Raw genomic sequence first — 26,464 nt, forward strand, 5'->3', positions numbered from 1 at the left:
TGTTTCTATCTCGATTTCACAAAGATCACAGGCTTACCTACCTGAGATTGAAATCTGCTGGTGGTAAAACAATCTCCACATTTATGTAAGTCCGCAGCAGTTGATTAACCCACTGAGCAATGTTATCAGCTTTGATGGAATAGTAAAAGCAATGTGAAGAATGTGTTTTAAAGACCGCCAAAATTATGCAATGCAATTTTAAAGTAGCTAAAATACTTCAAAATACATGACATCATAAAGTGTATAGTCCTTACCTAGTCCATTTAAGCCCAATTAGCAAACTCAACAACTTCCCAGATCCATCCAACACTCAAAACTGTGGTCCCATAGCATTACTTCATGAAATCTCATATCACAAGGAACAAACGTTCTCATTTTGCTAAGGCGAGTAGCATGGCTGGAAAGTCTAAGAATCTGACACATATTCCTCAAAGCATGCCTACCACAAAACGATGTTAAATTGGGTGCAACCTATTTTGTATCACCTGTACTTTGGGGATCACCAAATACTCTACCAAGCATTTCTGTAATGCCAAGTGTAAATAAGTGAAACGTACATTGGGATATTGTGCCCTGTGGAAGAATGTGTTTGCATGAAAGTGAGTCTCGTACAGAAGAACTTCATGCCTTGCCATAACCATCAGTGCACTTAACATTAGCGTGAGTGCACTAACCTCCGTGCTATAACAGGCAGGAGAGCACATATGTTAGACCATGAAGGAGATGAAGTAATGCTTCATCTCCCTGGGAGGATTTTTCATCAGGGAACATAAAGCATCCTCTGTTCCTGGGCTGAGTTAAACCAATGTACGTGATCACTTCATCTCACAAGCTGCAGCAGAAAAGGAAGTATACGTGAGGACGCGTCTGCATGGCATACTTTGCACCACATGCACATACACTGGAATTATGGTTCTGCATTTTTAATGGAGGTGGGAAATAATTAAAGACACCTCATTAAAATTTGTGTGAATTGGAACAGGAAAAGTGATACTCATCTTGTGACTGGACTGCATAACGTAAAACTAGGAAAACAGGGATCAAGCCCAGCTTACCCACCTGCCCACGTGCGATTCTAGGCAAATAATTTATTTCACTGAGCCCCCTTATCACCACATCTGAGAGCACCCTGAAATAGAAAGGTTCAACGTGCACTGTCCAAAAATCTTTCTTGCAACAGACTTTAATGTTGCTCCATCTACAATACCAAGAGGGCATATAGAAGAGTATCACAACAGCTGGCTCTTTCTTCACTAATCATGGCACTGCAGAAAGGGACATACATTGTCCTAATAATAAATTAGGCATAATGCATAGATACAGTCTAATGTACTACATACACGCCAACATTTCCAGGTAGGGCTTTTCATGTTTTAAAGCCACTAGTTAGTACATAAATAAAACCTCAGGCAATGACACCATAACACCTTTGGGCCAACGTCATAGGAAGTTGCATTACATGTTAGGGTGCCTTGATCACAGGAAAGAGCCATTCTGTATTACGACTAAGTTGTCATTATGTTATAAATATGTAATGACATAAATACATCACTTTCAATCAATCAATCACTTGTAAAGCGCGCTACTTACCCGTAAGGGTCTCAAGGCGCTGGGTGAGGGGTTGCTACTGCTCGAATAACCAGGTCTTGAGGCGTTTCCTGAAGTGAGGAGGCCCTGGGTCAGTCGTAGGTCGACGGGGAGGGAGTTCCAGGTTTTGGCAGCAAGGTGTGAAAAGGATCTGCCGCCGGCTGTGGTACGATGGATGTGGGGAACAGTGGCGAGGGCGAGGTTGGCGGAGCGGAGTTGGCGGATGGGTGCGTGGAAGCTGGGTCGTTCGTTGAGGTAGGCAGGGCCTGCGTTGTGGAGAGCTTTGTGGGCGTGGATGAGGAGTTTGAAGGTGATACTCTTGTTGACGGGGAGCCAGTGTAGGTCTCTGAGGTGGGCTGAGATGTGTTTGTGGTGTGGGATGTTGAGGATGAGGCATGCGGAGGCGTTCTGAATATGTTGCAGTTTCTTCTGGAGCTTCCCACGTAGAGGACGTTGCCGTAGTCCAGTCTGCTGCGGACGAGGGCGTGGGTGATCTTTCTTCTGGTTTCGATAGGGATCCATCTGAAGGTCTTGCGAAGCATGCGGAGGGTGTTGAAACAGGAAGATGAGTCGGCATTGACTTGCTGGGTCATAGGGAGCGATGAGTCTAGGATGAAACCAAGGTTGCGTGTGTGGGTGGTGGGAGTTGGTGCGGTTCCTAGGGTGGCTGGCCACCAGGAGTCATCCCATGCGGAGTGGTTAGAGCCGAGGATGAGTTCAGTTTGAGGCGGCTCATCTCCATCCAGTTGGCGATGGCCTGCAGTCCGTTGTGGAGATTGATCTTAGCGGTGGTGGGGTCCTTGGTGAGTGAGAGGATCAGCTGGGTGTTGTCTGCGTGGGAGACGATTTTGAGAGCGTGAGATCGGACGGTGTTGGCGAGCGGAGCCATGTAGATGTTAAAAAGAGTTGGGCTGAGAGAGGATCCTTGGGGGACGCCGCAGATGGACTTGATGGCTTCAGACAGGAACAGAGGGAGGCGGACTCTCTGAGTTCTACCGGAGAGGAAGGATGTGACCCAGTCCAGAGCCTTGTGGCGGATGCCGGCGTCGTAGAGGCATGCGCGGAGGGTGTGGTGACAGACGGTGTCGAAGGCTGCCGAGAGGTCTAGGAGGATGAGGGCAGCGGTTTCGCCTTTGTCGAGCATGGTCCTGATGTCATCGGTTGCGGCAATGAGTGCGGTCTCGGTGCTGTGGTTCTTACGGAAGCCGGATTGGGAGATGTCTAGTGTGCTGTTGTCCTCCAGGAAGCGGGTCAGTTGGCTATTGACGATCTTCTCAATGACCTTCGCTGGGAAGGGAAGGAGGGAAATGGGCCGGTAGCTCTTGAGGTCTTCGGGGTCTGCCTTGGGTTTTTTGAGCAAGGGGTTGACTTCGGCGTGTTTCCAGCTCTCCGGGAAGGTGGTGGTCTCGAAGGAGCTGTTGATGATTGCACGGAGTTGGGGGGCGATGATTTGGCTTGCTTTGTTGAAGACATGGTGGGGGCAGGGGTCGGAGGGTGATCCGGAGTGGATGGTGCTCATGGTCTTTGTGGTGTCCTCGTCGTTGGTTTGGGTCCAGGTGCTCAAGAGGTTGGTGTGGCTGGGTGCGTTGGGGTTAGTGGTGGAGTTAGTGGTGGTTGCAGTGGTTGTGGAGGTCGAGGAGTTGAAGCTGCCGTGGATGTCCGTGATCTTGCGGTGAAAAAAGGTGGCGAGGGAGTCGCAGAGGTTTTGCGAAGAGGGGGGGGGCGGGGGGAAAATCGATGGAGCAGGAGTTGGGGTTGGCTGAAGGAATCTTTGCTGTTGTGTGCGTTGTTGTTGATGCGGTCTTTGTAGAAGGATCTTTTGGTAGTCCGGATGAGCTGGTGATGCTTGCAGATAGCTGCCTTGAGGGCGGCGTGGTTGCTCTCTGTTTGTTCGTGGAGCCACATCTTCTCAATTTTCCAGCACTCCCGCTTGGAGTCCTGAAGGTCGGCAGTGAACCAGTGTGCTTTTGTGCTGATGCAGTTGTTGGAGGGTTTCCTGAGTGGAGCGAGGGTGTCGGCGCAGTCATCTAACCACTGTTTGAGGTTGAGGGCGGCAGTGTTTGGGTCAATGGTGCATGGTGGCGGGGCACCGGCGAAGGTGGAGATCAGCTGGTCTTCAGAGATCTTGTTCCAGCTACGGCGAGGGATCTGTTGTGAGTGGTGGTGAGCGGTGGGTTTCTGGAAGGTGAAGTGGACACATTAGTGGTCGGTCCAGTGGAGTTCGGTGGTATGGGTGAAGGTGATGTGGCTACTGGCGGAGAAGATGGGGTCGAGCATGTGGCCGGCTGAGTGGGCGGGCGTCGTGACAAGTTGTTTGAGACCAAGGTTGGCGATCAAGGCGGAGGATTTGCTGCCGTTGGCGTTCTCTAGGTGAAAATTCAAGTCACCAAAGAGCATGTAGTCTGTAGAGGCGAGGGCCTGGGTGCTGATTGTGTCTGCAATGGCGTCGCAGAACTGTGGTCGCGGGCTTGGGGGTTTGTAGACAAGGGTTCCTCTGAGAGTGGTGTTGGTGTTGACGTGAATCTGGAAGTGTAAGTGTTCGGCGGCTTGAGATCCTGATGGTGCTCCTGTGGACTATGGCGATTCCTCCTCCCAGTTTGTTGGTGCGGTCTCTGCGGGTAATCTTATAACCTTCAGGGATGGCTATGGCAATGTCGGGTTCCGAGGAGGGGTTCATCCAGGTTTCAGTGAGGAAGGCGATGTCTGGGGAGGCTGAGGTGAGTAGGTCCCAGAGTTCGACGGCATGCTTGTGTACGGAGCAGGTGTTGAGGAGGATGCAGCTGAGGTGGTTGTGTGTGGAGCTGTTGTGGTGCTTGGTGGCTTGGCAGCAGGTGTAGCTGCAGAACCGATAGGAGAAAGGTCCATGGGTGTGCCTAGGGGTGGCTTGGACGCAGGTGGTGGAACGGCCTGGGTTGAAGGCGTGGAGATCATTGGCCCTGTAGCAGCGTCTGGTGGTGTGGGGGGTTCCAGGGCCAGGGGGGACTGTCGCTGGGCGCAGATGGGCTTGCCTCCGGCGTGCTAGCGGCGCAGCCGCACAGCACCCGCCATTAAGAAGGGGAGGTGGGAGGGAGGAGCAGCTGGGAGGCGGGAGCTAAGGGCGAATGGGGGCGCGAGGGGGGCGGGGACGCAGTGGCAGGAAAGAACGGTTCAGAAGAGCCGATAAACAGGCGGAAAGGGGAGCGCAAAGCAAGCAGAAAAAGGGCAACAAATTTTTTTTTTTAAAAAGCACAGAAAAGCACAGAAATGGTACAATTCAAAAAGGATACAAGCAGATACAAAAATACACTTACATAACTTATAGACCCCACTAGACACCAGGGATGAGCTGCAGGCAGGTGCCTGCGGGTGGTGGAGGGCCTCGAACTCGCACAGCAGCGAGGGCGGGGTGGAAAGCACAGGCAGTCAGGTGGAGCTGCGTGGCGTGAGGGGCAAGCTCTGACCCTAAAAGCAGGTCAGGGGGTCACTCTGATGTGTTGGGATATGAAAACAGCAATGCTAAGTAAGCACTGTTAAGTCTCCAAGCAGTATTTCCTGGTATTCCAAGCAACAACTTGCTGTCCAGTGCGGTCTCATTCATTCAAGACAAACAAACAGTACGTGTACATAAGAGCCTTGCAGCAGCCCACTTGTCAAAACTTTGTAACACACCTTCCAGTGCTGTCTGCTCTCTCTTGGTTTTGAGGTATCCAAGCACCAACTTGCTCTTCAGTTCGTCTATTAATACGAAGCCCAATCATCATCAGTACCACCACTAGCTGTGGCAGGAGCCAGTATCTGGCCACGAACTCGTAAATAAGCTTTACCACTTGCAAAGAACAGTCATTCTCCTTTGATCCCTGAAAGCCACACAATAAGTTGTGACTCCGCACTGCACAGAGCTCTGTACCCACAACCCAGGAAAATGTAACAACATTTATCATTCTGCCGATCACTAGAGGCCTCCTCTTGAATTCATGTCACCCAAGCAAAACCTCCTGTGTACAGAGCATTTGTCTCTTACATACTGCCAAGCAACATCAGTACAGCAACTATCCATTGTGGCTGCCAATATCCTGTTAAGATATACGTGGTTGGTACCTTATGCACCGTTGGTTGCTTTTTTGACTCCATACCTTTAATAGACACATGCTACGCAAGAGATGCACACTTCTATCTGTAGAATAAATGAATCATGGTAAACCTTAGAAGGAGCTGCGGCTCCCCGGCTGGGGAAGGATGTAGGACAGGTCACGGAAAATAAGGTTGCTGGGCGAACATGGCCTGCAAATAACAGCAACGTGACCTACATTCCAAGACTGGGCCTGACACTGTTTCTAAAACAATAGCAAAGCGAACTTGTGCTGAGCATTCTGTGCCCACAGACCTTCCTTTTGTATAGCACATTTATTTGATATTCGGTGATTTCAACCTGGCTGGCACATTTTCAATTGCAGAAAACTTTTTAAAAGGTTCGTGCAGCAGGTTCCACTATCTCAGCCCAGTATCTGAAGATAATGTTTGGTACTTACGCTGTACGTGGGAGTATTTGAATAGGGATTTAAGTAAAGTATGTTTGTGTATATTTCATTTGTACAGGCTAGAGGTTTTCCAATGACTTTGTGTGAGGTAACTAGCCAAACGTCAAATGTATCATTGTTGGCACAAGGGCAAATGTCACTTCCTGTGATGCCACTGGGCGGGCTTTCAAGATCACATGAGGTTAGCTTCTGTGATGTCACCAGGTCAAAGTTCTGGTGACATCATCAGAGGGGAATCAAAGGGCATGTGACATCACTTCCGCTACCCCAGGCATTTTGTAAATTGATATCCATGAGCAATGGATTTATATTTCCGATAACACACTGACTAATGATTATATTAATATAACTAATATTTAGCAAGAAATTAAAACTTTGGAAGAGAGCGATGCTTGGGAAGTGATTGGTCCATGGTTCATTACGATTGCAAAGGGAATTGCAAGTATTGGTGAGCTTTTTGGCGATGTGGATGGTGGTTAATGTAAAAGAATATTAACCCCAATTGTTATAATTATTCTAAGTCTAACTGATGTATTTCTACTATGAAATCTCCTTTATGTTCTCTGCTTGAGAAATGAGTTGTAACGTGATTAAGGAAAGAAGATTGTGATGACCAGAAAAGGAAATGAGAAGATACAGAACTGGATGTGACCATAACGAAGCTGTACAATGAAATGAAAACCTTGGAGAAAACGAAGAAGCAAAAAGAAATGAGTAACTTATTGTAAAGTAGTGTAGTGGGATTTGTGATGATTACAAGAATTATCGGCAGGATGTTGGAGTAGACTTATTAATAAACATCAATGTTCATTTTTGTGTGTTTAAGTAGGCTGTAAAACTAATCTGCTCCTCTTTTCTGGTTGGTTTGACAGCTAAAGAAACATAGCTTTCGAAATGTTGCACTATATGATCTGTTAATTTCCTTTTTTCATAAATTAGGCAAATGTGTGATACGGTCCGTGGTGATGTTTATTTCCAATGCATAAAATAACATGCTAGGGAGAAAGCCTGCAGGAGATGTTCATGTAATGTTGCACATTTTCAAGACTGATGCTGCCTGCTGGTCTAACTGTGCTTCTTAATAATTTTTTTAATAGTTCACTGTTCAATCACGTAATGTTATTTAAACTTGCATGTATGGTAAAGTGGACAACTTATTATTCATAGTTCAGGTGGCCTTTAGAGTAGCCTGTTTTATGGAACATAATGTCTGCAATGCTGATTGTTTTGTGTGATGTAACTTAATTAGTTCATGTCACCACCTCATGCTACGTCGAGAGCATGATTCTCTGTTATTCTGGACCTATAAAAAGTGCCTTATATGGAATGTTTGCCAGAGCTTTCTCCTTACTCTTATTCAGAAGTCTCTATGATGGACTGTGATAAGATTTTATACTTACTGTATTTCTGGTGGTTGACCTTATGTTATCCTCTTGCTTAGAAAGAATTATTGAAATACCGGACTAGTTGTTTTGCTTTCTGTAAGGATTCTTAGTTCTAACTAGGACCTTCGTGGTTTGGGCATTACATTTTGTCTTCTATCGTTTTTCTTTATTTGCCTCGGGCCCTCGTCCTTTTGGACTCTCAATAACCGGCTCCGTCTAATCAGCTTTTGCATAGAAAGAGCAAACAACAATTAAAAGTGACAGAGGATGCAGCATTTGCTAGCCTAATCCATGAGGTCCATCCAGAAGGGGCAGTTAGCAACGTGGGGGCGTTCTCAGTATAAATGTAGTCATAGTCCAGCCAGAAGCAACCGGATGGGAATCGACATTGCAGGTATCTGGCACATTAGAGTATTAGTGTAGGTAGTAGGGTTTCTTTTGTATGGAGGTAACACCAGGGATACAAAGCAAACAGAATGGGTTGGAGACCAATGCAATAGCAATTCTAATATAGATAGAAAAATGGCCACCTAGAGCGAGTCAAATCTTATGACTACCATGGGATAAGCCAGCCTGAAGTGGTCGACCCCTTTCCAAAAGAACTATCATCGTTAGAAATAGGGTCTCTAGTTGGCAGTGGTTTGCACCCTGTCGTAGTAGGGACCTTCACTCTAGTCAGGATAAGGGAGCCACAAACCCAAGATAACCCCTGCTCACCCTGCGTCAAAAACAAAGACAATTCAGGCTGCAGAGGAAGTGAACAGCTGGAAAAACAAGGCGATGCGTCTGCTCCTTACTGCGCAGGAGACGTAATTACTGGCAGGGGAGGTGATGCGTTGGTTTCTTACTGTTAGGAAAGGTGATGCTTCAGTTTCCAGTCACTCAGCCTCAGTTCCTTGTTGTGGTGTCTATGAGAAAGTGACACCCAGGGACCATGTGTGGGGAAAATCCAGACACGCTGTGATGATGGAGCTGTGGTGGGACAGGCGCTGCATCAGTCATACAGGCACTCTGTCAATTCTTCCACTGCAAGACAGGCGCTGCATCAATTCTTCAGCCGCAAGGCAGGTGCTGCGTCAATTCATCTGGCGCAAGGCAGGCGCTGCGTCAATTCTTCTGCTGTGGCACGTCGATGCATGGATTTTCTTCCTCAGGACACCAATTTCCACTTCCAAGGGCCCAGGGACTGGATTTGGCACCACATGGAAAGTCAGAACTCTCAGCAGACGAGTCCAGACACTGGCAGATGAAGCCTTTGATATCCCTGAGACTTCAAACAGGAGGCAAGCTCAGGTCAAGCCCTTGGAGAACCTTGGAAAGCAGGATGTAGGAAACAAAGTCCAGTCCTTTCACTCCCAGGACAGAAGCAACAAGCAGCAGGCCAGCACAACAAAGCAACAGGCAGAATGGCAGTCTGCCTATGGCACCCAGCTCTTCTTCTTGGCAGAGTGTCCTCAGTCTAGACGTGTTCTAAAAGTTGTGGTCTCAGAAGTCCGGTACTCATACTCATTTCTGGCTTTGAAGTAGGAAAACTCTAAAGGAAAGTCTTTGTAATGCACAAGACCCTGTCTTTTCTGCTCTGGCCCCAGACACACTCCAGAGGGTTGGAGACTGCTTTATGTGAGGCCAGACACAGCCCTGTTCAGGTGCAAGTCTCATCTTCTCCTACCACTCTAGCCCAGGAAGATCCATCAGGATATGCAGTGCACACCTCAGCTCCCTCTGTGTGACTGCCTAGAGTGAATACACAAAGAGCCAAACTGTCATCTTAACCCAGACGTGTATTCCACAGCCAGGCAGAGGCACAAAATGGATAAGCAAGAAAATGCCCACTTTCTAAAAGTGGCATTTTCAAAGTCACAATTTAAAAACCAACTTCACCAGAAGATGCATTTTTAAATTGTGAGTTCAGAAACCCCAAACCCCATACCTCTATCTGTGTCCAATGGGAAATTACACTTGAAAGATATTTCAAAGCCATCCCCATGTTAAACTATCTGAGAGATAGGGCTTGCAATAGTGAAAAACGTATTTAGCAGTATTTCACTGTCAGGACCTGTGAAACACACCATTACATGTCCTACCTCTTAGGTACACACCACCCTGCCCATGGGCCTGCCTTGGGCCTACCTTAGGGGTTACTTAAATGTAGTAAAAGGGGAAGGTTTGGGACTGGCATGTGGGTGCACTTGCCAAGTCGAACTCGAACTGGCAGTTAAAACCTGACAGACACAGCAGTGAACGGTCTGAGACATGTTTACAGGGGGTACTCATGTGGGTGGCACAATCAGTGCTGCAGGCCCACTAGTAGCATTTGATTTACAGGCCCTGGGCACACACTGTGCGTTGTACTAGGGACTTACTAGTAAATCAGATATGCCAATCAAGGATAAACCAATCACCCATACAATTTAGATAGAGAGCACTTGCACTTTAGCACTGGTCAGCAGTGATAAAGTGCCCAGGGTGGTAAAGGCTGCAAAAACGAAATTCAGCACAGGATCAAAAACAGGAGGTCAGAAGCCAAAAAGACAGGAGAAACCACGTCAAGAGCAGACAGGCCAAACACTGATGTATGATGTATAATGAATGTATTTTGCATTTTCATATGAAGGACTAAGAGTTCAGGGTATCAAATTATTTGGGTACTAAATGAGCAAGTAAATCTGTGTACCGTTAAACAGTGATGGATCCTCACTAGCAAGATAGAACAACTGAAGTTCTGGTTAACCCCACAGGCCCTAAACAAATGACCCACACCTCTCAGTAGGATGCACTAGACACAGCCACTTTCTCTGTCAGCCAGTGAATCAATAATGAACTTATTTGTGGCACTGCAGTTTCAGAAATGTTTCAATGTTTCACAAACTACAATTTGTTTTTAAAGAACACAATACTTGGAGCAGTCGTATATGTTCTATTCAATCAATATTGCACCTTAAAGTATAGTCAAAAGTGGTTGGCATGGATGGTTTTGGTTTGGTTAAATATCTGCAACTAAGCAGTTGCAGATATATTATGTGTGTGTGAAATGTTAGATTGAAGATTCTTACATTCCAAGCAACACAGATAGTCCCAGAAACAAACATTGAGATCAAATAAATAGTTAGGTCTGATGTCAGCCAACATCATTCTGGCGCCTCATAGCATGGTTCCTAACTGACAGTCAAGTCACACATTATTTAGCCCCAGAACTTCAAACATATTTAGAGATTAATGATGAATCGGGCGAGAAGTTGGCCTCCTTGTGGGCACCTAGCAAAGCTGCCATTGGGGGAGGGAATGGCCCAATCATATATGAAACATGCAACCGAAATGGACTTACCTGTGTGGGGGAGCTTGAACCTTGCATACTATGACTTGCGACCGAATCCCTGCGCCGCCAACTAGAGATTGATAGAATGTCCATGCAACAACTTGCTTTTCGTGAAGCTCGCCAGTGCTGGAGAGAATCAGTCCGGCATGTATACAAACTCCACGACAAAAGTTGCAAACCTTTTACTGGCTCGCCACCACAGACCAAGGTTCCAAACAAATCCCTTCTATCACTGGCACGTCCAGGGCCCCACTTCACGTCAGCCGAATTCCCCGGCATGATGACATCCTGCTTCCCAGCCTGACCCAGCTCCAGCGGGAAGACCTTGATTCTCTGCTAACAGATGAAGAGTAACAAGCAGCCATACATGCACTAAAGCCCAGGAAAACTCTTGGACCAACAGGTTCCCTTTTGAATATTGTTGCAAATTCCAGGACACCCTTGTTCCCTACTTACCCCCAAACTCTACACTGAAACAGATCAACTGGGCTCCTTTCACCCTGACCATGGTTTAGCCAATATAGTGGTCCTTCCTAAACCGGGCGACCCCCTCAAATGGTCCTCATCCAATTGTCTCATCTCCTTGATAAACACAGAGATTAAAATCTCTGCCAAAACCCGAGCTAACAGACTTCACCATGTCCTGAGCTCTTTGATGCACCTGGACCAATGCAGCTTCATGCCCCATCGCAGCACTCAGCACTGCATCAGACATGTCCATACAGCATTAGCCAATGTGTATGAAATACCAGACTCCACAGCGCTCCTTGTAGATTTTGAAAAAGCCTTTGATTCAGTTGACTGGACCTAGTCCTTCAACGCATGAACTTTGGCCCTAATTTTTGGAAATCTGTCCAGCTCCTCTACAATGCACACATGGCACAGGCCCTCATCAATGGGGTCTGCTCGCGCCCCTTCCCTATTAAACGCAGAACAAGGCAGGGATGTCCCCTCTGCACATTTCTTTTTGCCCTAGCAATTGAACCCTTGGCTAGGATTATCAGGTGTGATGCCCAGGTGTGGAGATAGAACTGGGACGGGACGCTTGAGGACAGGATAGCATTGTATAAGGATGATGTTTGCCTCTACCTTGCTGACCCTAACACATCTGGTCCCAGGATCCTAGACATTCTCAAGGTGATTGAAGAGGCCTCGGGCCTCCGTATGAACTGCAACAAATCACTTCTATTCCACAAAGCACTGTCATGGCAGTCGAATATTCTGGTCCGCTGTCTTAGTTTTAAATAATGGGTGTCCGCATTTCTACATTACCCGAGCTCACGACCTTTTGTTTTGCGACTCACAATTTGTGATCAGTTTCTGAATCGCAAATTGTGAGTCACAAAACAAAATGTACAACAGTGTTAATCACACTGTTTGCGAGTCTCAAATGGGTCGCAAAGGACCTGCCTCATGAATAGTCATGAGGAAGGTTGCAATTTGCGACCCATTTGGAAATGGCCGCACTCACAGGGATAGTGAGCAGACCACCATGTCCGTTACTGCGTTACTGTCGCAAACAGTGATTTTTGCCTTTTGCGACCACAAACTTGCATCGCACATCTGGCCCTGAGTTATAGTACTAGGCATCTCAACTCATTTTTATTAACAACTGGCAGACAGAGGGCCAGTGTGGCCCCACATTTCAATTAGAGGTAGCCCATCTGGACCTAGACAAGATTATGCACCTACTGTACGGCTGATCCATTCCCTCAAAAACCCCTGAGGTCACTAAAACAATCTCCGTCGTTTGGCAGGCAGCTAACCGACTTAAAGGATGGGATTAACACACAACACAACAGTCCCTTTTGGGAGACTGCTGGCTCAGCCATGCAACGCAGCTAGATAGTTTCAGAGGATGGGATTTGATTAGGATCACCACATTAGGGGGTGTCTGGACTGGCTCTCACATGCTCTCCTTCCAAGACGTACAGTCCACTTTACAACTCTCACATACTTAATTCCACAAAGTCTTGCAAATAAGGCATGCCCTTGCGATGCAACACACTGCATTTACAAACTTACCAGGATTCAGTCCAATGGAAGCTCAGTTAATGATGGGACATCTGGGCCGTGGGTGCATCTCTCAATATAATGTTCCTTGGTCTGCAACGCTCCAGAGGCACTCAAATCGCGCCTCCGCCATGCCTTGTTTTTTCCCCATTAATATGACTGCTAATGCTTCATTTATATTTTTAATAACGTTATAAAAGTTGGCATGATAATGGTATGGTAATATCTGGGATACTTAGCAGTGCATGGCGAGGGTGTGAGTTATAGTTACCTTAGGGTGCAAGTTATTGTGACTTGAAATAACTCTAACTGCTGAATTTGTAAGGTTTTGTACGAGTGAATTCAGAACTTAACCATAACGCCCCTCTAACCTTTGTTTTTTTTTCAGTAAATTTCTATTTTTTTTTAACGCAAATTAATTTTAATTACTATACTTTAATCCAACCATCGCTGTGCATGGCCTTTGGTTGTGCGTGGTGGGGGTTGGCCTGCAGCCAGGCCCTGCACCCAACCCCCTAACTTGCACCATGCATGGCGAAGGGTCTGTCTCTCTGGGGGTGAGAATAGGTGTGAGAGTGTCTGTCTGGGTGTGAAAGGGTCTGAGTGGTTCTGTGAGTGAATGTGTGATGGTCTGAGTGGGTGTATCAGTGTCTGAGTGGGATTGTGAGTGGGTGTGTCAGTGTCTGAGTGGGTCTGTGATTGGGTACGTGAGGGTCTGAGTGGATCTGTGAGCAGGTGTGTGAGTGTCTGAGTGGGTCTGTGGGTGGAAGCATGAGGGTCTGAGTATGTCTCAGATGGCGCATGAGGGTCTAAATGGGTCTGTGAATGGATGTGTGACCGTCTGGGTCTGGGAGTGGCTGCATCAGAGTGAGAGAGGGTTTGTGAGCAGGTGCGTCAGTGTTTGAGTGGGTCTGAGTGCCAAGGGGTCTGAGTGAGTGAGTGAATGAATGAGTGGGTGGGTGCTTGAGTGCGAGTGGCTCTGTCAGTAGCTACATGAGTGTCTGAGTGCTACTATGAGTGATTGAATCAGTGTATGAATGCCTGTCAATGTTTATTTTTTATTTTCAAAGATATTCGTGAATTTGTCGCAACTCTACACGGGGGGCTGGGCTGAGCATTGCAACGTATTCACGAACATCGCATGTCATGAAAAAAACTTAATTTTAAGGTCATAATTTCACTCTCAAAGACCCCTATATCACAGCTCTGGGGTCAGGGTACCTTCAACCTGACCCCTTAGGCCACTTGTCATTGTATTTTTCAGCCCCGGGGACCATTTCCGGTTACTTAAAACGGCAGCCACAAATTTCTGGTCAGGTTGCGGCCAGCCAATCACAGCATTCATGTTGGCGAACGCGTTGGTGGACCAAGGCCCTAGAAATACAAATTAGGTTTTCCTTTGGTTTCTCTTAAACTTCTGAATGGGTTTACACCAAATAACAAAAAGCATACTCTGTGTGCCAAAAGCTACCTTTCTGCCAAATTTGGTGTAATTCCGTCCAGCGGTTTAGGCTGTAGTCATGTTCAAAACTCCTATGAGAATTAACATTGGAAACGCATGCTTTTTTGACCCCCCTTTTTTTTTCAGTCCCCGCTTGAGGGATCACCCTGGAACTTTCCATGTACAACAAGAATAATTGCACACTTTTTTGGGGAAAGTTGCATGAAGATTTGTCAAACAGTGGCAAAGATAAAGGCAAGTCAAAAAAAGCTTTTTCTATGGAAACATGGTCCTAACAACTACCTACTGGCGACTGTCAGCAGGAGATGATAGATGATATATTATATACTTCAGAGCCATGCATACTTATAAATACATATATATATATATATATATATATTTATACCTATGTTCAAGAACAAATCGAGCTACAAGATATAAATAAGCCCCCAGAGATGCACCCTTAATAGATTGTAAGCTTGCTCTCAGGATTTTTTTTCTGGAACGGGAATTATCTAGAATAAATACACATTTCAATTAATTTCAAATAGTATAAAGAAAAATGGGTAGACAGTGTTAGGAAGATAGAAAGGGTTAGATGAAAAAAGATAAAAGGTGCAGTTATTACAAGACAGATAGGTAGACAGATAGAGACAGGGGGAAATGAGCCTAAGTGTTTTATCAGAATGAAATACATGTACCTGCACATGCAAAACCCCTAGAAGAACATTTATAACATTCATAAGGCAGTCTTAAGAAAAGGTGAGGCAGAGCTCAAAAACGTGAGAGACCGTTCACAAACATAAGGCTTCAGTACATTCTTAAAATAATTAGCTTACTAGTGAATCGGTGTAAATACAAATTAGTGCACATAGCACAAGTAAAAAAAAAAAAAAAAAAAAAAAAAACCGCCACATAACATGGATTGTTTGGTGTGCGTCTGACTTCTTCGTGGCATTAAGTGAACTTCAGTATAACGAACCGCAGAAAATGCTGGGATTATTACAGTGGCATTATTTGAGCGATAAGGTAACATCCATTAAAAACAGTTTCTTCCTCAATTCATTTTTAAGGCCATTTTATCTGCCTATTCACTGTAGCCCATGGGAACGGTAAACTATACTGAAGCCTGAAACAATTCATTATTTAACATGTAATGTTTCAAGGGTTGTCCTAAATAAAAAAACATGGAATGCAACCTCACAAATAAATTACAAAATAAAATATAATTAATTACATTTAGGATTTTCAAGCTAAATATACAACGCACATGATAGATTATTCAGAAAAGAAAATTACACCAGCCACACTTCAACAGACAAGAAGCTTTGAAACCAAACTAAGTTGATTTACAAAGAAAGGTAGTCTTCAATTAAAATACACACCAGTATGACATAGGGGAGTGCAGTATTAAATGCACTTCAATGCGTGCATACTAAGAAGACGACAACTTCATAAGGAACTGTTTCAAATGGGTGCAACCTGGCCTGCTGTGAAAAAGCAGCCGTCAAAAAAACAAAGGCTGCTCCAAAAAGGGATTTGCAACAGCATGACCAGCAAATAAGAAATGATAAAGCTGGGATGTGCCCAGTACTCCCATTAAAAACAACATGAAAAGTGAGAAAAGCTAGTAGAAAGCACCCTGCTATCACATTGGGCTCTATCCACAGAACGAAAAGGCAAACACTAAAGTAGTAAACTAAAAACAGGGCAGGCTGAAAGCTCCTATAAAACATATACATTTAGTAAAATGTAAAAGTCCTGGCAAACGTCAAACCTGACACATGATACGAAAAAAAAAAATAGTGAAGATGCTTAACAGAGTGGAAAAGAAACTGTTCACAGAAGCACACTTCAATGTAAAAAGAACACCTGGATTTCAAAAGCAACTCCTAAACCCAATGTTGCCTCGGCAGGTGTGCCTTTTATTTTTTGATTAAGTTGTGGGATCACCCTCAACCCTTGAGACTATCCTAACAGTTATGAACAATTATGAAGATGAGATGTTGGACAACATTCTGTGTTTGCTTTGTCCCAGTCATGCCTTTCAGCTATCCTGTCGAGGAACACTTCAGATCTTTTAAGGGCACATTTTATTTATTGAGATGATGCTACCAGGAGCAGCGGCTGAGACTGGCAGCAATCTTCTTCTGGGGTCCCTTTCTCTATCACTCTAGTCTTTACCTTGTTTGAAACAGAGTAACTAATCTGAGCCAGGATCAAAAGGCACAAACAATCCAGTGAAACTGAGGAAACTGAGTCACAGATCTCTAGACGGTCACTAGAACAGTAACGTGCATTCAATTGAGCATATCCAAAAACAGTGTCAACGAAGCAATGACATCTCCCAAAACTAAGAACTGTGTTATGGTATGTTTATTTGTATAACCTGTGAGGGTATCCAGGCATCTTGCAGGTGGGAAAGCAACTGTCCAGTAGTGAGTTTGTTCGAAGAGCCAGGTCTTTGGCTTCTTATGGAACTCGAGCAGTGATGAGGACGCTCTGATGTGATTTGGGAGGTCATTCCACTCTGGTGGGAGGGGGTATAAGAGAAAGTGCTACCTCCTGCTTTGGTTTCGTGGATGTGAGGTACATGTGTTGGTGACACTCCGGCTGAGCGGAAGTGCCTGGAAGTAGGTGGAAGTGTACTCATCTGTTGAGGTATGCAGGACCAATGTTGTGTAGTGCTTTGTATGTTTGTGTGAGAAGTGAGCATGTTTGTGTATGAGGAGCCAGTGAAGTTCTGAGGTGTGGGGTGATGTGAGTTGAGGTAGGTTGAGGATAAGTCTTGCTGCAAAGTTTGGATGGTTTGGGGATCCGTTCAGGAGCTTCTTGGTGATTCCTGCATAGACTGCATTGCTGTAGTCAAGTTTGCTTGTAATCAGGGCCTGTTTGACTGTCTTCCTAGTATTCTCTGGTAGCCACCTGAAGACCTTTTGCAGCATCCTCAGGCATAAGAAGTAGATGGAGGTCACTGTGTTTACTTGGGCGTTCATGTCGAGCTTGTTGACATGAAGGATTGCTAAATGACCTAAATTGCTGGCGTTGGTGGGTGGGGGTAGGTGTGGGTTCGCCATTAGGTAGAGGCCTGTGCAGCGGTTTTCCTTCCAAAGATCCCCACTTCAGTTTTGTATGTGCTGAATTTGTGTCAGTCGGATCTCATACAGTTGCCTACTGAGGTCATGCAAGTGGCGAAGTTGTTTTTTGTTGTGGGGGTCGTGTCTGACAGTGAGTGCATCAGTTGTGTGTCATTTGCATAGGAAGGTATGTTGATGCTGTGTGATCTGATGAGGTCAGTCATTGGGGTCATGTAACTGTTGAATAGGGTCAGACTGAGGGAGGATCCTTGGAGGACTCCATAGATGAGGTTCTTGGCTTACGACATGCAAGGTAGCAGGCTGACATTTTGTGCTTTACTTTTGAGGAAGGAGCAGATCCAGTTCAGGGCAGATCCTTGGATGCCTGTTTCATGAAGTCCTCTAATCAGGATGGAGTGAACAACTGTGTCAAAGGCCATTGAGAGATTGAGTAAGATGAGGGTTGCTGTTTCTCCTCTGTCAAACTGATGTCATCTACTGCTGCAATGACGGCTGTCTTGGTGCTGTGGCTGTGGTTGGGTTTGAAACCTGATTACATGGTGACTAGGAATTGGTGTGTGTTGAGGTAGTGAGCGAGTTGATTGTTGATGGCTTTCTCTAGGACCCTTGCTAGGTAACGCAGCAGTTTGAAATTGGGCAGTAGTTTGCTAGCAGAGTTGGATCTGCCAAAGGTTTCTTGAGAGGTATGTTGACTTCTGTGTGTTTCCAGGCATCCGGGAACGTTGCAGTGGTGATGGAGTTGTTCAGGATGTGGGTGAGGATTATGCTGATTGGGAAGACGTCCATGTTGGAGATGGGGAGGGGAGAGCGTCCTATTGGTGCCTCGAAGATGTCCTCATGATGGTGGCATTTTCTTTGGTGGTGATTATTTCCCAGAGAGTTTGTGGTTATTTGTGGGTAGCTTGAAGGAGAGAGTGCAAGAGTTTGGTTGAGTGTCCAAGTTTTTGTAGATGGTTTTGATTTTGCTGCTAAGGCATTCTGATAGGTTGTTGCATAGTTCTTGCACAGGGGTGATGCTGTTCAAGGTGGACTCTGGTGAGTCTTTGATGAACACGAAGATTACTTTACAGCTGTTGGAGCTGTCGTCTATACGGTGTGCTAGAACCTTCTTGGTTTCTGTGATCTGCTGGTGGTGGCATCTCAGTGCTACTTTGTAAATCTCCTTGTCATTTTCACAGTGGTTCTTTCTCCATCTTCTTTCCGGTTGTTTGCAGAGTTGTGTGGTTGTGAGGAGTTCCTCAGTGTATAAACTAGCCTGCTTCTGGGTCCTTTTTTATGTATTGTGTTTTCAGGGGGAGGGAGAGGAGCAGAGGGTCAGTGTATTTTGTGATCTACTCATTGAGACGTTTGATGTCGCTGTTTGGGTTATTGGTGGGATTGGGCTGGTTCTGGCGCAGGGTGTAGGGCTTATTGGATTCCAAGATGCTGCTCCAACTGCACTTAGTCAGGCTTGTGGTGGCGAGCTTAGATTGGAGGGGGACGCTGATTTGGAAATGGATGATGGTGTTATCAGTATAGGTGAGCTGAGTGGTTGTGGTAATTTTTATTGTGTTGAAGGTAGGGTCAAGGGTGTGTCCAGCTCGGTGTGTGGGTCAGTGACATGTGTCAGTCTGAGGTTTTCTAGGCTTTCAGGGAATGCAGTGGAGTTGGTGTTGTTATTGTGTTCCATGTGAAAGTTGAAGTCTCCTAGTACGTTGTGGTTCTTAGAGTCGATCGTGAGGGGGACAACGAAGTCTGAGATATTGTCGGTGAAAATAGCTCCTGGTCGTCGGTAGACAAGGGTTTCATTCAGTGTGTAGGTTGCTGCGAGTAATTTGAAATGTAGGTGCTCCATGTAAAGGGTTGCCTTCCCTGAGGTTGTGATTAAGTTGCTGGATTCTTTGAATAGAATTGCAAATCCTCCTGGTTTTTATTGATGGTCATCCCACATGAGCTTTTATCCTGCCGGGACAGCCGTGGTTATGCTGGGTGCTGACTGAGTGGTCAGCCATGTTTCTGTATGGAAGAGGAGGCCCAGAGAGTTGTTGTCCAGGATGTACCAGAATTCCATGCTGAGTGAGTAGGTGTTGAGGAGCATCCTCAAAGGTTTGTCTTGGGGTTTGTGATGGTACATGGGAGAGGGAGGTGTGATGTGAATAGTTTGTGTGAAAGGTGTGGTCGTGGTGGGCGAAATGCTACATGTGAAGCAGCAGTGGGTGCAAGCGAAAGCTCGTTCTGTGTAGTGCTGTGCAGCAGTAGTGTGGGGGATGGGGATGAGATTGGAGGAAAGTAATACAATACAAACATCAAATTAAAAACATGAAAGAAAAGAAAATGAAAAATTGTAGATCTGACAATGGCATATGGGGACAGTTTTGGGAGCACACTCAGAGGGCACTGGGTTTTACTTAAAGTATATGTCAATTTCAGATCTGAAATGACAAACAGTTCTGCAGTAAAAATTATACTTTGAGCCCTTTAATAAAAAGAAAATGGAAGATAGGTGGCCTTTATAATGCCTTTAGCAGTGCAATACTTTAAAAAACAGAAATAATAGCATCCTCTTCACCCCCCTTGAACACTAGAAGTAGGCCAAACTACAGCTATGTCAAAGTGCTCAAATTATGCACATTTAAGATTATAGCATTCAATCATTACACATTTTAGATTGAAACCCTACATCCTTGTAATAAAGAGATACATTTTGCTTGAACCAACTCCCTTTTGGATTATTTTTGATTACTGAGAAACTGACTAGATTCAGATAGTAAAACCAAAACATAGATGGACTCAGTTCGCCAAAACACACATGCCCTATATTATTTTACACAGACAGACCGACCATGTAAGTTTTATATTTCTATTTTGAGGATTGAGCAACTTAGATGATGCCTGTTAAGCTACTGTCAAAATAAAAACATTTACGTGAAAGTAGCTGCAGACCCTTATTAATCAATCAATCAATCAATCACAGACATTTATAAAGCGCTCTACTTACCCGTTAGGGTTCCAAGGCGCTGGGAGGGAGTGGGGGGGGGGGGGGATGACTGCTACTGCTCGAAGAGCCAGGTCTTGAGGAGTCTTCTGAAGGCGAGTAGGTCTTGAGTCTGACGGAGGTGGGTAGGGAGCGTGTTCCAGGTCTTGGCGGCGAAGTAGGAGAAGGATCTGCCACCGGAGGTGGTTCGTTGGATGGGGGGACGGTGGCGAGGGCGAGGCTCGCGGATCGCAGTTGGCGGGTCGGCGTGTAGAAATTGAGTCTGTTGTTGAGGTAGGTGGGCCCGGCATTGTGGAGTGCTTTGTGTGCGTGGGTGAGGAGCTTGAAGGTGACCCTCTTGTCGACGGGAAGCCAGTGGAGCTCTTTGAGGTGTGGGGTGATGTGGCTGTGGCGGGGTGCGCTGGTGATGAGTCGGGCTGAGGCGTTTTGGATGCGTTGATGTCGTTGGAGGTGTTTTGCTGGGATTTCTGCATAGAGTGCGTTGCCGTAGTCCAATCTGCTGCTGACGAGGGCGTGGGTCACGGTCTTCCTGGTGTCGGTCGGGATCCACTTGTAGATCCTGCAGAGGGTGCAGAGGGTGTTGTAGCAGGAGAAGGTGATGGCGCTGACTTGTCTGTCCATGGAGAGTGAGGAGTCTAGGATGAATCCCAAGTTGCGGGCGTGGTCGGTGGGCGTCGGAGCTGTTCCAAGGGTGGTGGGCCACCACGAGTCGTCCCAGGCGGAGGGGGATGTCCCGAGGATGAGGATTTCTGTCTTGTCGGTGTTCAGTTTCAGGCGGCTATGTCTCATCCAGTCGGCGACTGCTTTAATTCCTTCGTGGAGGTTGGCTTTGGCGGTGGCGGGGTCGTTGGTGAGAGAGAGGATGAGCTGGGTGTCGTCGGCGTAGGTGATGATGTTGAGGTCGTGACGGCAGGCCACTTGTGCGAGGGGGGTCATGTAGATGTTGAACAGCGTCGGGCTCAGGGAGGAGCCCTGGGGGACGCCGCAGATGATGTTGTTGGCTTCTGAGCGGAAGGGTGGGAGGCGGACGGTCTGTGTTCTGCCGGAGAGGAAGGATGAGGTCCAGGCTAGGGCTTTTTCCTGGATTCTAGCTTCTGGCTTCTTGAAGGCGTGATAGTAGGGTGCGGTGGCAGACCGTGTTGAAAGCTGCTGAGAGGTCTAGGAGGATGAGGGCGGAGGTTTCGCCGTGGTCGAGTTGGCGTCTGACTTCATCTGTGGCGGCGATGAGGGTGGTCTCAGTGCTGTGGTTGCGTCTAAATCCGGTTTGCGAGGGGTCGAGGATGTTGTTGTCTTCGATGTGGTGTGTCAGTTGAAGGTTGACTATCTTTTCTGCGACTTTCGCTGGGTAGGGGAGGAGGGAGATGGGGCGGAAGTTCTTGAGGTCCTTGGGGTCGGCTTTGGGTTTCTTGAGGAGGGCGTTGATGTCTGCGTGCTTCCAGCTTTCCAGGAAGGTGCCTGTTTCGAAGGAGGCGTTGACGATCTTGCGGAGTTGGGGCGCGATGATAGTGACAATCCGACTAGGCATTTCATGACCAAATAAGGTAACCAAGTGGTGAGAAGAACAGTTTTTCCTAGCACAAATTTCTCCCAAACAATCCTGGAAACTTCCTGTGGAAAAACAACCCAACATCCAGAGTTCTGCAGTCCCTATTTTAAAGTGCATAGCCTGAAGGAGGAGGTAACACCGCACACAGCATTATCAGTATTAACCATATAAGCATTACTGCCCATAACAACAGATCACTCATGAGGTAAGACATACAATGTTAACAAGGAATAGAATCTCTCAGTTATTTCAAGAAGGTCTGATAACAGCACTTACCTTGAAAGCACTTTCAGACTCCATGGATAAGAGGTCTCCATCAAATGGAATTAAATCAAGGCTGTACTCCTCTCTATGAGTGAAGGAACTCAAGACCCCTCTATCGTCCAGTCTTTGCTCACAGAGCAAGCTTCGGCGTGGCACAAACAAGATGTGGAACTCCCTTGGAGGAGAACGACTCCGATCCTCGCTGCAAAACAAGTAATGAGTACTATGAAATACAATTCATAGGGCCTTGTTTCACTCAATGGACCACTGACTTACTCAATGGTAAGCATGCAAATAGTTTTCAATCAATTTCCAAAAGGGTTGTGGTGCATGCAAATCACGGGTCATACATTATGTGGTGTAATTGAAGGTTCAGCCGTTTGAACTGAAGGATGGATGCACACATAAAAGGCTCCATAAATATATACAAAAAAGCAGAGGGATGCAAAGAAGCCTAAATCCTACCTGAGCACATTTTCAGCAATGATATCCATTAAGTCCAATCTCGGCCTGACAAAGAAAATGATGTTTTTGATATCAGCGGCAGGCAGCCGGCCAGCCTTAAGGGTGAACATCTTTTCCACTTCATGTTCCTTGGAGAGAAAAGAAACACAAACATATGTACTAATAGATCAGGGAGGATATGGCAGCAACCTGAATAGCCAACAACTCAATTGTTCTACTTCAAGCAACGCTCTGCATTGTGAGCATCTAGCAGGGTGACAAGTCAAAACAAAATATCAATCAAAAAAAGTTTTGCCCAGTCCATTAAACTCTGTGCAAGGCATTCCATATCTAAAGTGAAAAAAATATATTCTAAAAGTTACAGACTCTTTAAATCTCTGTGCTGTCTGATCTTCAGCCCACGGGTTCTGCAGCATTACAGAAAGCATGAGCAACACGTACATTTGCACTCAGAAAGATTGTTCCTACTAGATCATCAGATAATTACATATTAGCAATTTTACTGCATACATTTGTAAGCGTAAAGACAAGTTTTTTTTTGTTCTTAACCAGAACTTTTATTAAACGGGAATCTTTTGTTGTTGTGATGAATTGACCTTTGGATGGTGCCAATTACACATCTATGCCTATATATTGCCTGGAAAGTAGCGAGTCACAAGGGATTATAGGCAAAACAAGTCAAAGAGCTTACAGATTCAGGCAATTTACAAACGAGAAGGTCCTAATAACAATTTCAAACATGGGACGTAACATATCAGAATCAGGGCTAGCTTTCAATATGGGCTTTGGTCAAGGCATGAGGCAGAGTCTGCTATGGCAGATATTTGTGAAGAGTTGCAATATATTTAGATAAGGCTTACCTAAGTGCCATGTTCCTTTTGAAGCAGTTTACTATATTGTCTGAAGAAGTGTGAATCAAAGCTAACCATCTTACAGCTAACCCATTTTAGGTGAATAGAATAAGGACATAACCAACAAGTGAAACACATGAGAATTTACATCAGAGAGTAGAGATTAAATATATGTTTGCATGGGAATTCTCAAATTTTCACTAGTCATTAGCTCACTTGAAAGCCTTCATTGTACATTTTAACCTGGATGTCTTGGCTTAGGAATGTAGTTATTCCAGTCCCTGCATTTATGCTAAGACAAAACAAAGCTAGGAGGCGTGAACCCTGAGCAAGACTAAGAAAACTACATCTAATGAAAGTGTACATTTGACCGAGCTTAAAACAAGTATAAGAATGCAAGGCATTTTATTTGTCACCAGCAAAATTGTGACTTGTTGAAAGTAAAGACTCTTCTCAATTAGCCAATATGATTTCTCTATACGTTTATGATTTTGTTTTCCTAGCTCTCCTACTGGGGTGTGGTAGAGAGTTCATCTTTGGTTATGGAAGCATAAGGCCACCAAATTAACCTTCACACCTACAGCAGCATGAAACGTATACTGCTAGATGTCTCTACCGTAGAAGGCAATAAGCGGTTAATTTCTATATATTACGGTCTTACCGACTGAAGCAAAATACAATAAATGTTTGAAAATCAATGAATTGATTCATTACCTTCAAAAGTGAATACTGAGCTATTAATCCAAATGGTCCGGTCAAGTACTCATCCCAAACTATTGCCTGCAGAAACACATAAAAAAGACCACTTTACAAGTTAATCACCAGAGTTTGACACAGCATACAAAATACATGAAAATACAAAGTTTGGGAAGACATTGCCCCCAAAAGAGTGACACTTTGTGTACACTATAAATTTAGGAAAATCAATAAACAGCAATATATATAAAATAAAACATCTGGCACTAGTATGCTTAAGAAGGAAGATAGGAATGCCAAGCAGGTAAGAGCTAGTAGTAGGGGAAGGTACAAATCATTGAACTAGAAAGCAACCCAACACGCTTGGGTTTTGTTGGCACTTTATGAAATTGCATAAATAAATAAATAAATATGACACAGCCCAGCACTGAGAGGACTATAAATAGATACCGAAGATCAAGGGTAGCAACGAGATACCCATTTAAACACAGAAAGCAATGCCAAGCTATGCGATATCCTGACCTAAATACACACAAGATGGTGCAGCAACAACATGTCTATATACAGATATGTTACAGCTAGCTACTAATTTATTCATATGTATACATAGGACCACCAAAGTTATACCTCTTCAGACACACACAGGGAGATATGCATGTGATCACAAGAATAGTAAGCGATCAAGATGATCACTTGTTTCTTTCACAGAAGCAGAATTTTGTGTTTTCTTTATGTCCTCAGTTTCTTCTGAGACATCATATAGTAATGTTATGATCACAAGTAATCCTACTTGGTCAAGGAGATAACGCTGCCCTCTGCAGCGCAGGGGGGCCTTTAACCATTCAAGTGGCTGCCATTTCGCCCAATGAACACTTGTGAGATATGGGCAGCTCATTTAACTCTGCAGGGATCCAATCATTTTGTGTTACACCTCTGTACTGACACAACTGATCACACTCAATGTTTTTGCTTCACCTTAGCATATGTATATCAGTGGCATCTGACCTAACCAAATCAACTAAACCCTGAAGGGAGAGCAAAGGTCCTTTGGGTTCATGGTTCGATAAGGAGTGCAAACGTCTGAGGGGGAGCACCTCAAGGTAGATAAGAACAAGCAGCAGTTAGGATCCGAGTTTAGGGGGGGGGTAGGGTTTCCACAAACAAAACACTATTAGTCTCTGAGCAGTAGTCACAATATCAGGATTTACAATTAGATAAGCTACTAGGAGCTGTCAGAACTAAATAGCCCTCTGAGAGACTGAAACTAGTCTGCTTGGGCTTTGAAAAATAAACTAGAGGGTCACATAACTCCGGGTCAATAGTTAATTTATTTTTCAGCCCCATATAACGACATTGTGTGTCTTTCTGATATATATATATATATATAGCTATAAATATATATAGATGGATCTCTCTCTCTCCAAATATATATATATATATATATATATATATAAATAATCATCCCCCCTGTCTGTATCTATATAAACACCTACTAGTGGTCGTCAGTAGGTAGTTATAGTTAGGACCTAGTTTCCATAGGAAAAGCGTTTTTAGTGTTGCCAATAACTGGCACAGTTTGCCTTCACAACATTTTTAAAATGAGTACAACAGTCACTTCAGCTGCTGTCTTGAATGTTTTGGGGTGATTCATCAAACAGGGGCAGAGAAAAGGGGGGATCCCCAACCGCATTGTCCCCACCATACAATTTCCCATAGGGATTCTGAACACGACTACAGCCCGAACCACTGGATGGAATTACACCAAATTTGGCAGGAAGGTAGCTCTCTGTCCAGAAAGTGACTTTTTTGTTATGTGGTCTAAATCTGTTCAGTAATTATTGAGATATTAAAAAATAAACAAATATGTATATCTAGAGGTGCAAACACTTCGCAAATCCTCCCAATCTCGTGCAGAGATCTGACTGCCTGCCAACACTTTAACCAGGAAGTGCTGGCAGCTATTTTGGGACTCTGACTCAGCAGAGTCCCAAACAAAAAGTTAAAATGTAAATGAAAAGGGGTCGGGTATCCCTAGCCTGGGTGCTGGGGACCACGCTAGGGAAAAAAAGGCTTTTTATTTTTATTTTTAAAAGCAATATTTTCCCCAAAATGTATGTATGCATATATAAATGTATGTATGTGTATAATATATATATATATATATATATATATATATATATATATATACACACACACACACACACATATACACACACACATATATACATACACCACCTTCATTTTTAAAGATATTCTGCAGCAAATGTATAGAATATGAAAAAGTCTCTTCAAAAAATTCCCAAAATGTATT

At 45.0% G+C, this 26,464-nt stretch overlaps 1 protein-coding gene across 1 annotated transcript in view; it reads right to left on the reverse strand.

Annotated features, from left to right (window-relative positions):
- Positions 1–26,464, reverse strand: part of VPS33A (VPS33A core subunit of CORVET and HOPS complexes) — a 130,064-nt gene that overhangs the window by 89,044 nt on the left and 14,556 nt on the right. The window contains exons 2-4 of the mRNA XM_069214935.1: positions 24,172–24,237; positions 22,607–22,734; positions 22,154–22,343 (exon numbers count right to left, since the gene is read on the reverse strand). Coding sequence (XP_069071036.1) covers positions 22,154–22,343; positions 22,607–22,734; positions 24,172–24,237 — 384 coding nt within the window. The remainder of the gene's footprint in view (positions 1–22,153; positions 22,344–22,606; positions 22,735–24,171; positions 24,238–26,464) is intronic.

This window comes from Pleurodeles waltl, chromosome 11, assembly GCF_031143425.1.
Source record: "Pleurodeles waltl isolate 20211129_DDA chromosome 11, aPleWal1.hap1.20221129, whole genome shotgun sequence".
NCBI classification, from domain to species: Eukaryota; Metazoa; Chordata; class Amphibia; order Caudata; family Salamandridae; genus Pleurodeles; species Pleurodeles waltl.